Consider the following 12,311-nt stretch of genomic DNA (forward strand, 5'->3'; position numbering starts at 1 on the left):
TCTTTCCTAAAACTTCCAACATCCCAAATAATGGCATGATTAAGTTCAAGCAGGACAGCCATTAATTTTTGTTTCTCCTAAATAATAAAATGACATCTATGATTAAGCAAGCATTCCATTAAAACAGTCTCCTTTTTTCTTTATCATAAAGCTTGCAGGGAGACAATGAGAATGATAATGATCAGCATGAGAGGGAGTGATCTATCATCCAATTATCCAAAGGTAGTAGAGAGAAATGATGTTAAAAAGGCAACTCAGAACTGCCTAAACATTAAGATTATTGGCTGTATATTTGAGTTAATCTATGTGAAAAATGCCTAGAAAAACAAAACTCTTTGATCTTAGTTTGTCTCATGCAGAAATCCACTCCAAAAGGGAAGTCAAGAGTTCATAGCAAATTCTTACTCATTTAGCAATTTAACCAGCAGATACTGAATCCAGCTCAGCTCAGGACCAGATGGTATTCATCCAGAAGTTCTAAAGGAAATAGTAAAATTATTAAACATGATATGTAACCTCTTGCTTACAACTACATTGTCGCCAGAGAAAAAATTTTTGCAAATGTGATGCCAATGTTTAAACAGGGCTCCAGTGGAAATCCTTGTGATTAAGAGCCAGTCTGTAAAACTGGCATCCACAGGAGGAAAACTGGTGGGTACTGTAGAAACAGATAAAAATCTCTGGACATTTGGTCTATGTTTTTGTAGAAGAAAGCCACACCTTGCAGATTTAGAGATCTGAAGTTGTGAACAAGATGATCCAGTTTGTTTAAATTGTAACTACGTAGTTGTCGGAATTTGCTTGAGACAGCACTCCCTCATTTGTTCCACACTTGCTTTTGGCTGAAATTAATACCTCTGGAGTGAATCATGGCTCACTAGTTAGCCTACAACCTTTCATGTCTCTGCCCTATATGGTGCCTCTCACCACACCACTCTCCATTCGTTTGCTCCCTTCACACTTTGCTGCTCTGCCAAGAGGCTCCACAAAGCAGACTGCATCCAAAGCAGTATGGTCCATTTAGTATTCCTGGTGACAACATGGAGCCTCCTGGCATGGCGTTAGGCCTTGTTGGCTTTAGGCCTCTTGGATGTACTTAGGAAGCATGCCTTGACACTGTTAACGGGCCCATTAAGGCCCAACCCCTGGGCAGCTGGGGCTCATGCTCTGGGTTTACAGAGCTTCTTGTACTGAGCTGCAGCCCAGGCCATGCTCAACCACCTGAGAGCACAGTGGTTAGTACTGCTACTACTATTACTACTACTACTACTGCTACTACTACTGGGGGGACTACGTAGTGATATGGACCACTGATAACCATCGGTGAGGAGCAGTGTGCTGAGTCCTCTGCTAGGGGAAATTCTCTGACACTTCATCTTTTTCTTCCTTTGCCATATGGCACTTTGTGGCAGGCTTTTTGTGCAGAGCCTGGCACTGCCACCACCAGTGGGCTTGCATTGGCAGAGAAGGGATGAAGCCGTCTGCTCACACTGTAGTTCAGGACAATAAACCTGAAAGATGTCACCTAAACTTGCACATTCAGGAAAAAGAATTTGCAATTCAAACATGGATCTGGACCTCCTGAGTCCAGGAGTTGTAGGTCCCTTCCAACTCAGGATATTCTATGATTCCCCGCAAAAGGCACTCTTTCCTTAGGCTGGCAATCAGAAGAAATTCCTTGGCAGCCAAGTTCCTGACTCCCATGATCATCCCGTTGGACACACAGCCAGTAAGCCATGAGTAAATGGTGATTCAGTGGTGGCTGTGCTGATGAAGATATTAATAACCCTGTAGGATACATCCATGTCAGTCCAAGCTTGTATGCATGCTTCGGGCTTCTTGTTTTCTTTCCTCAGCATAGAACATTGTTCTCTTGTGCTATGAGCATAACCCACAGTACTGAGCTACTGTACAACTTCTTGGTTTGTGTCTTCATTGCTTCTCCAGCAGGAGCTTCCAAAGGGCTGGGATGGTTTAGCACATTCACCAATCATTGTTCACAAACAGTCCTGGAAGACTTCTTTGGGATGAGGGAGGAAAGTTGGCATGGATTTGCATGCCAGAATTATGAGAGATTTAGGAGAATTATGGAAGTGGGAGTTCAGCAGCAATTAAAGAACATGGACAAATAGGAGACCATTGGTCTGAAATGAAACAGAGAACAACATCATTAAAAGATTAGAAATAAAAAGTAGGAATGAAAAGTAGGTGTGAAAAGCAATTATGAACGGAGCTTCACAGAAAGCTTTGCTACAGCTGTTCATCACTTTCATAAATGCAACACAACATGGGAAAAGGGGTGAGATGAAAGAATCTGCTGATGCTAAATCATTCAAGGAGGGGAGAAGAAAAAGAGGACTTTGAAGAGTTGCAGAAAGCTCTTTCTGATAAAACAGGGTGAATAAAAATCACTGCCAAGTAGAAAACAATTATAATTTTTCATGAACAGAGTGGAGCTCTGAAATAGCTATCACTATGCAGAAAAGAGACTACTGAACTTACAGTAGATTCTTCCTTGAAAACGTCAGTTCAATTCTCAGTAGTCATAAGAACGGCAAATAGGATTACGGGAATTATTAGGAAAGGAGCAGAGGGAAAAACAAAAACAAAAACAAAACAAAACAAAAACCACTAAAAGTCAATATGACATTATTTAAATCCTTGGTTCATCGTTATGTGACAACGTCTGTTAAAGACTGTAAATGAATTAGAAAAGGTTTAGACCTGGGTGACAGTGCTCATGTAAGGTGTGAAACAGCTCATTTACAAGGAATGAATAACTAATCTGGTGTTCTTCAGACATGACAAAGTCATGACAGGTATGAAGAAGCTGCCTTCAGAATGATAATTCATTGTCTGTCTTGGTAGAGCACGGGACAATAACCTCAGTGCCATCTCCTTGATATCATTTCATTTCTGGAAGAGCCCCCAGTGGTTCCCCTAAGTTAGTTTTCCCTCCTGATCACTAACTGCGTCTCCCACAGTGTCTCTGTAATTTCTCCCTTGTCTCCATTCACTCTGTTTCTTACCTTCTTTTCAGCTGGGTCCTGGAGCCCAGCAGATGATAAGTGCACAGTCTATGTCTAACAATAAATAAAAATTAATCTTTCTCTGTAGTATGATATTGCTTCCTCACGGTACAGGAATAACTGATCTACAACTCATCAGAACACCAGCAATTAACCCCCTACCCCAAAAGTACAGTGGTATAACCAGTGTAAAAGCTGTAGCTGAAAAATTAATTGAGAGAGAATCCAACCCCAAGCAGCAACACGTCTGGTAAAAAGTAATAAAGGTAATACTGCTAATACCAGTCAATACAAATGAAACTGAAAACACATCCAATCATTTCTCTAATGCAGATCTAATAGAAGGTGCCAGGAATACGGAAAGATCTCTCCCACATTAAGAATATGCCCAGAACAACAGTTTGACATCTTGCTTACAGAAGGACTCTAACTGCATTAGAGGTTATTTAATTCAGTAAAGGAATTGGTAAACACAATTACCAGCCTGTGGTTTGCAGCAGGTCAGACCATTATAATAATTGAAAATAATTATAATAGCTTCTTTTGACATGCAAAAGTCTCAAACCAAAAATGTAAAGGTCAAAATCATTTTGATTGAATGCTCCTTTATGCCAGCGCTAAAATGTGAAGACTGTAATGAACTGACTGGCATACAGATGCAGAAAGCAAGGTCAGTACCTCAAGTGCAAAGCACACCTTAGAAAAGCAGACATATCTACAAAATTTGGGCTGAGACTGGCTTGTTGTTGATTTTTCTTCAACAGGAAGCAATTTTCAAAAAAAGAGAAGTTGTTAACAGGAAGTTTTGGCAGCTCAGATTAGACTTTCTGCATCTCACTCTTGCCTCTGAAGAAGACTGAAAAAGCAATCTAAATTCTGCAGTTTTTTTCCAAAAAGCATCCATGACTTTTCCTGTAGATTATCACCGCTAAATCAGCACCTGCCTTGGCTGCCACTTCAGATGTTGGGGATGTTAAAATAATTTGAAATTGACAGAGAAGATGTCCAGGAAATATAGGAACAATTCAAAATAAATACAAAACTAGAACTGAAAAAAAAAAAAAAAAAACAACCACAAAACAACTGTTTAATTAAATGGGCAACATTTGTCATTTAATAGAGTGGTTGATTATTAAAATCCATCAAGTTAGTCTTATAAAGCATAAAAAAACATAAAGCCAAATTAGGCAGCAAAGAGAAAATCATTTTTTTTCAGCGACATTGGTATCAAACATTCAAGCTTAATGGTCAATCATTGTAAAAATGGAAACAGATTTCAATTTTTATTTCTTCAGTATAATTTTTTGAGATTCACAAGTAGAAAAATAAAACATGACATGTCATTCTAGATTAATTTCCTACCAGTATAATATACATTCGAAACTAGAATTGAATTCTGCTGGATTGAATGTTTCTTTCTGATGAGACAGCTACACATCGTATACACTGATTGCCAGCTCAGGTCTGTTTTATCTAGGTTAAAAAGAGAAAAAAAAAAAAAAAAGAAAGAAAAAAAAAAAAAAAGAAGAGAGGGGGATCTCAAGAATAATATGTAAAATAAAAGGAAACATTATAATTAAGTTGCTAAAGAAAAGGGAACTTAGAAATTGGAACTTTCCAATCTATTCTCCCAGTCATGGCACTATAATTCAAGGCTGCAGAGACTGGAAAAGAAATCCAGGACTTCCAGTCTTTGTGAGTCTTTGTGTTACCAACTTTAAGGGGTCTGTGCCTGTTATTAAGGACCTGTTATTGCTCTGCTTATTAGAAGAGACTTTAAATGTGAAATTTGTTTTCAATTGAGTAGTAGCAGGGATTCATTTATAGTATTAATTTACCTGGTTTTTGTTTGTTTGTTTGTTTGTTTGTTTTCCCCATAAACAAGCTGTATACTGGAAGTCAACAGCCCAGGACTTTGTGCAAGACCAAAGAGGATGGTGTTTATGTATTCACAAAGCAGAACCCAGAAGAAAGGGCTTCTTTTAAGCAGTCAAGATTGCTGCGTTCTTGATAACACATAACTAATGTGCAGTACTTTATCAGTTCATCAGGTTTACAAGTCATATACAAGTCCTTGCACTGAAAAATTGTCTAGGCTTCTGCTTATATGACCCAACAATCCTAATGGCATACTTTCACAGGGCTTGATCCAGGAACACTGGAATTTGTGAAGCATTCTATGGCCTTACTGGGTTTTGGATCAGACACATACAGAGCTTTGGTATGAAGTTAGCACTTCATTAAATGAGCTAGAAGTAGCAGCTCTTGTTTTCCTGAGTCAATTACAGACTCAGTCTTCAGTTTGCTCTGAAAAAATGTGAAGAAAGCAATCACTTTCATGTAAGGCGTGCAAAATCTTCTTGATGATTTTCCCTTCTGAGCCTTTTTATTCAGCTCCTCTGGCCATTTCAAATGTTGTTGGTTGAGAGACAGATTTATCACTCTCATCTCTCACTGGTTGTGATTTATTGGCTGTGGAACAGCAGCATCCCTCTGAGAAATATTGCAGAGATGTGAGCAGAAGCAACCTTGCAAGGGGTTAACGCTGTAATCTTTTTCTGGTCTGTTTATAATCCCAACAGTAGGCCAGTAGCAGAAGAGGGTGGATCTAAAAAAGTACAGGAGGGGATGTGTGCTTGTGTGCATATGTGTGAATTGTGTCTGTGTGCATGCCCTGCTTTGCTGAACTGCCTCGCATGCCACTGACATAAATCTGTTTTCAGCCTGACCAGGGTGTTCCTGACGGATGGTTAAAGAGCTTACTTCTGCCACTGCCTCTCTGGTATTCCTCCTGAAGACTTCATTCAGAAAGATATTGTTTACTGGAAGAATGGGCAGATAGTTACAAGCCAACCCTCTTCTTCCTAGGAGCTAACCTGTGGATCCCGAAGGATGGAAATAGTTGAAGCGAGCTTACTTGAGAATGGCACCAACATCACTGATATCCTGTGTGATTACCTCTTGCAAAATTACACTTTTTTCTGTGTGGATGATCCACCTTATTCTTCTAAAGGTATGTATAGAAAGTAAATCTTTTGGGCATTTTTAATTCTAGCTGGAAGACAGAGAAACAGCCACATGAGGTTTTGGGGGAAAGAGGGGAGGGGTGTAAAATCAACTAACTGCTGGTAAGTTAGGGTGAGAAACAGGCAGGAAAGAATATAGTGTGGTTTTGGTATGGTTTAGTATAGTTTTCCAAGGTAAACCTCCAACCGGAACAAATTTCAGAGAAAATGGAAATCTGACAGTAGAAATATTGGGCACAAAATGTAAATGGCTCTTGTAAGGATGTGGAGAAACATGATTTTTTGACTCTTTGAGCAGTTCCATAGCAATGGAGTTATCTGATCTGATACTGTGTATGAAAGTGATTAAATACGAAATTATAACACCGTGAGGCTAGAAAAAAAATCATCCATGTATTAAAATGTTTTTGGTTGCTGTATCATTTCTTACTTTTGCATAAAGGAGGGATTTCCATGGTGATTGAGCAGGGCACATTAAGTACGTTGAGCAAAACGTGCTTTTCAGAAGTTGTATTTAATTCTCCAGGAGTACACTGTATTGCGTGTATCCAATTTTAATGTTACGCAACTCAGGTAGATCAAAATAAATTTAAGAGTTTCAGAACTTCTGCAGTTTTTATATTGATATAAAGACATAAACCTCTGCAAAACTAGAAGCTGACAGGCTTTTGAAAGGCTTTACTTTCTGATTAAAGAATGAATCATATAATAGCCATCTATGGTCTGTACACTTCATACCTGACTTTTCACTGTGACAATTTCCAGATATGCACCAGATAATCCGGATTCTGCTGTACTGTTTGATATTTCTGCTCAGTGTTTTGGGGAACATTCTGGTAATCACAGTGCTGATACGAAACAAACGGATGAGAACAGTCACTAACACGTTTCTGCTGTCACTGGCTGTCAGCGACCTGATGCTCTGCCTCTTCTGCATGCCATTCACTCTCATTCCCAACCTGCTGAAAGATTTTATTTTCGGGAGTGCTGTTTGCAAAACTGCCACTTATTTCATGGGTAAGTCTTGGAAATTTATACTTATTTTGAAGATAAACTAGTTGAGATATGTGTGAGAAGGTCATTAAAGACCAGCAAATAGCCAGGTGTTTCCATCTGCCATTGAACATTTACCAAAATCACCAAGAAATGATTGTGTAGGGCAAATCTTCATGGTTCTGCTTCCCTCAGCATAATCCAGCAAAGCACAGATGTACCCACTGAACTTTAACTACACAGAGAAGTGTTTTACAGGACCAGGTTAGGTGAGAAGTGTTTTGCAAGCTGTAATGAGGAACCTGGCACATCTGCTTGCTTACCCATCACTGACAGAGCTATTTGCAGTGTCCGGATCTGCCATCAGAAATGACAGGGCTGTACAATCTCACTGAAGGCATGTTTTGCCCACAGATTTTTTTTTGGAGCTATACATGAAAAGAAAAAAAAAAAAATAAAGTCCAAAGCAGGTACCCTCTGCAGAGCTGAAAGTTAGAGCAAGGGCTTTTTAAGAGCAGAGCAGGTCTGATCAGAGCTCAACAGGCAACCACAAAATGCAAACTGTGCAGATGCAGGTCTTGCAGACTGACTTTAGGAAGTAACACTTCTGTATGCCTGGCTGTGCCCCCCCCGGTTGTGAAGGTCAAGCCAGGAGTTTCAAAATGTTTGTACTATGTATGTCTGTGTAAATGATTTTGTTACACTTCCAACACTTCTTGTGGCTTCCCCTTTTTCTTAAAAAAAAAAAAAAAAAAAAAAAAAAAGAGAGAGAGAGAGAGAGAGAACATTATACAAAGTTTTTGCTACCTTAGAAGACCCTCAGCTACAGAAAGCCAGGTTTGCCTTTAACCTGCGCCCTTGAGAACTTTGATGTAATGTGAAAGTACACACCTAAAGTGGGAATGGGAAACCAACATCTTTTCGTAGATAAAACCAGTAAAGCTAAAGGCCATGTTTAAACAACTATAATGAATTGCTGCCATAAATGCCATAAAAATTACCAAAGCATTGTTCTCTTTCTTTTATTTCACATCGTGTAAATTTATATATATATAAAAAAAAAAAAAAAAAAAAAAAAAAAACAGTGAAATATTTCTGAACAATCACATTTCAGTTATGAAGGTGTTTTATTTTAAGAATCAGTGTGGATGTTTTCCATTAACAATTCAGATTAAGAGGTTTCTATTGACAGATAGGCACTGATATTGATTCTACCACCTATGTTCTATTTTTTTTTGTTTTAAGATGTAGGATGACTAGTTTTGAATTACAGATAATTTGTGTAAACTAAATTAATATTAAGATATTGCCCCTTAATATTTTGGCTGACATTGAAGCATTCCTAAAGATCATTAAACCAAAGCTCATTCAATGAAAGAAAAAATTGTGACAAAGTTAAGCAAAAATGTTTATAATTTTTAAGTGATAAACTGGGACAGTTCAGTGACAGAAATACAGATCACTGCATTGTATTTTATAACAAATGAACAGGAGAAATTAAGGCTCTTTGAGGACAAAGATTCAGCTTTATGACTTCATTTCTTCTGCTTTTTTAACTCTATTAGCATCTATTTTTAAAATAAAATTGGTAACATTTAATTCTGTTAAAAGAGGAAATCAGATCACCGATCAAGCTGAACACATAAAAAAAATAAAATAGACTAGTGATTATGAACTATGCTAAAAGAGTAACTAACAGCATAATCCCAGTTTCAGACACTTGTTTGAAGTGAAGTGCTATTACTGTAGTGTATAAATCACAGTAGTAAAGAGAAGGGTTAGAAAGAAAAGTGTCTTCTTTCCCCGTTATCAGAATTTTTTGGTGTTGTCTTTTTTTTTTTTTTTTTCAAATTACTCTTTTCTCTTGGACCTGTAGAGTCAGAGAAGTGTCTATTTATGTATTTTTTTCTCTGTGCATACAGAAAGTTGCAAGATTATTTGAAAATAACAAGATTGTTTAGAAGAAGAAAATAACCTTTTTCTTTATTTCATACGCACAGGTATCTCTGTAAGTGTATCTACATTCAACCTGGTTGCCATCTCTCTGGAGAGATACAGTGCCATTTGCAAACCTCTACAGTCCAGGGTCTGGCAGACCAAATCTCACGCCTTGAAAGTGATTGCTGCTACCTGGTGTGTTTCCTTTACTATCATGTCACCATACCCAATTTACAGCAAACTGGTACCTTTTACCAAGTATAACAACAGCACAGCAAACATGTGTCGGCTCCTTTGGCCAAGTGATGTCATTCAGCAGTCCTGGTAAGATATAACTGACTGTTTGCAAATGCATAATTATTTAGTGGAAAACGGGATTTCATGGTAGCATTAAGCTTATTGAAAATCAAGTATTAACCTTCAGCAAATATTTACACCTCTATCATGCTCATTTAAAAAGTTTTTTAAAAAATCTCATTTTTAAGCTGCTTACATTTCGGCTCTTGTATGACTTTTGCTTTCACTCATTTAAGCGTAAACTTAATTAAACAGTATTTTCAGAGAAATCCATGATTAATCTTAGAAAAAAACACATACAAGCGCCCTTCAGTGTGCTGCCTTGGGCATTATTTTGTTTGTCTGAGGGTCCTCTGAAGCAGAGAGGTAGAGCATGAAAACTTGGAGAGTCTGCAAACACCCTTCTTGAGAACTCAGCCTTTTGGTCACTTGTAGGGAACAGGGACAGAAAAGTGAGGGGGGAGACAGTGCCCCAGCTCCTACCTCTCCAGGCAGAGAGAGTAAATAGTAGCACTATCAAGCAGTGGTATTATTTAGACATTGTGTCCTTGCACGATGACTGAACTCTTTAACTGGCACTGAGAAGTAAGATTTATTTATTTTTTCTTGGCTCCTGACGGTCAGTTGGAACTGCGAACAAGATTACAGTACGCACCACTTCAGCATGGTGTACCCCAAACACAGTAAAGCTGCATTTAAGTTTTTGGTAGTCTCAGGAATTTGCCAGTGTGAGCGCAGGTGGGGAGAAAGTTTGCCAGGCAAAATTCTCTTCTGCACAGCACCCTTGCAGACTCTCAGGTGCATGAATGAGTTCACACCATGGCCTCAGCAAGCAGGATAGATGCTGACTCTTGAGATATTTAAACAGAATGATTTCCCCAACCAGCACTCACATTACAGAAGCTGCCTTTGATGAAGTCAGACACTGATGTGCAACTGAGCAAGAGGTGCTCCCTGTACAGAAGGGGCTCTGCAAGGCCCCAGGGGTGTGAGTCCCAGCAGTGGCTGCTCCATTCCTCCTGTGTGTGCCAGGAGGCTTGCACAAGCCAAACCTCACTCTGGTAGTGACAGCCAGAAGCAGGGGCTCCTTCGAGGGTCAGTAGCTACTCAGGTGGCTTCAGCAAGGCAGATTTTACACCATTCAGAGCAGCAGGGCATCCAGCACTGGTCTGGTTACATCAGGGAGCCCCATGGGCAGAGGGCCCGTCTGCCTCCTCTGAGGCACCCACGTCCCCGGGGCCGTGGGAGACAGGACGCTGGGTGTTTTGCAGCCATGAGAGCCTTGCTCCTGCTGTGCTTTTCTGGTGGAACAGGGAGGAGGAGAAGTTGAAAGCTTCTGATTTCCAGGGCTGTCAAAATGAAACCTCATATCAGCATGAAAAAAAGTCAGCAAAATCTTGAAATCCCCCTCCCAAGATTCTCAGAAAAAAATATTTATTTATTTATTTATTTATTTTGTGGTTTGCACTATTCCCTGGTCACTGCCTGTCTCTTGATTCCTCAGGTACACTTTCCTGCTACTCATACTCTTTCTTATACCTGGGATTATAATGATGGTTGCATATGGCTTAATTTCTTTGGAACTCTACAGAGGAATAAAATTTGATGCCAGCCAGAGAAAATCTTCAAGAGGTAACAACACATTTAGGTTATTTCTTAAAGTTAGACCTTAATGTGAGCAGTTAACTTGAGGCTAATATAAGGAAAAATTTCTACTTGCAAATATTGTTATAGTTGTATATAGTTATGGTCATGAAGCTGTCAGATGCATTTATTTGTTGATTGAAATGATTCCATTACTCTCTAGCCAATAATTCTTCACCTGTGGCTTGCTTGCAAAAACACCAGGTGGGATGCTTTAAATTCCTAATTGTTAAAGAAACATCAAGTTTTGTTTGTTTGTTTGTTTTGTTTTGTTTTGTTTTGTTTTGTTTTCTGGCTATGGAGTAAGACCAGTTCTGTCAATAAATACCATAAAAAGAAAAAAAAAAAAGACAAATGAAGGTAGAAGCATAGAAACTTGAAAACTATCTTGAGTACATACTTGAGCAAACAGTGTTCTCACTTCTTTTGCATCAATCTGTGTAGATTTAAGATGTGAGAATATTGGGGGATAGAGGACACAGAGCAGCCAATAGCTGACTGATGCAGAATTAGGACAGTGCTTTCTTTGAAGCAGTTGTTCAGCCATAAGTTATTTATTTAGACTTGGATTCCGCCCTTCTTTTTGTATTTTGAAACATTGTTCAGAAATGTTCTGCCATCTAATTAAGTGCTACTTTGTGTGTACAGAAAGGAAAATAAGTACCAGCAGCGCCAAATATGAGGACGGGGACGGATGCTACCTGCAAAAATCCAAAAGGAAAAGGAAAGTGCCGTTGCAACAGCTCTCTGTTCTGAGCAACAGCAAAATAGACAGGGTGAGAAGCAGCAGCTCTTCTGCCAACTTGATGGCCAAGAAACTCGTCATCCGCATGCTGATGGTGATAGTGATTTTGTTTTTCCTTTGCTGGACTCCCATCTTCAGTGTGAATGCCTGGCGCGCCTTTGACACCACCTCAGCAGACCTGCATCTCTCGGGAGCTCCCATCTCATTTATTCACTTGTTGTCCTACACCTCTGCCTGCGTGAACCCTATCATATATTGCTTCATGAACAAGCGTTTCCGCACGGGCTTTCTGGCCACTTTCACCTGCTGTGCTAAGCAAAAGCCTCCTGCAATAAAAGATGTTGGCGATGAAGAGGAGGGGAAGACAACGCGGGCTTCGCTCTCCAAATATTCTTACACACACATGAACATATCTGCACCCCCCTGAGCTGCATCAGAAGAGGCTGCAAGTGCCCTGCAGAAATTCAGGTGGTTATTGTCTGGTGTGGGAAAGTGACTGTGGCATCAGCTGAACATGATTTAGTCCTGAGGTACTGAAACACTTCAGCTGACAGTAAATGTGGTGAGAATTGAAATGAATGCTATCCCTCTCCGAGCTTTATATCACTTTCCTTTCAAAAGTTCAAAGGAGAAAGAGGG

At 39.4% G+C, this 12,311-nt stretch overlaps 1 protein-coding gene across 1 annotated transcript; it reads left to right on the forward strand.

Moving 5' to 3' along the window:
• Nucleotides 1-5,921: 5,921 nt before the first annotated feature.
• CCKAR (cholecystokinin A receptor) lies at nucleotides 5,922-12,099 on the forward strand (the record flags this gene model as incomplete). The annotated part of the gene is made up of 5 exons (XM_084286666.1): nucleotides 5,922-6,042; nucleotides 6,821-7,072; nucleotides 9,049-9,310; nucleotides 10,788-10,915; nucleotides 11,576-12,099. 5 exons carry the CDS (start codon nucleotides 5,922-5,924, stop codon nucleotides 12,097-12,099), a joined length of 1,287 nt encoding a protein of 428 aa, XP_084142792.1.
• Nucleotides 12,100-12,311: the final 212 nt, after the last annotated feature.

The sequence above is a fragment of the Netta rufina genome (assembly GCF_964035555.1).
Source record: "Netta rufina genome assembly, chromosome: 4".
NCBI classification, from domain to species: domain Eukaryota; kingdom Metazoa; phylum Chordata; class Aves; order Anseriformes; family Anatidae; genus Netta; species Netta rufina.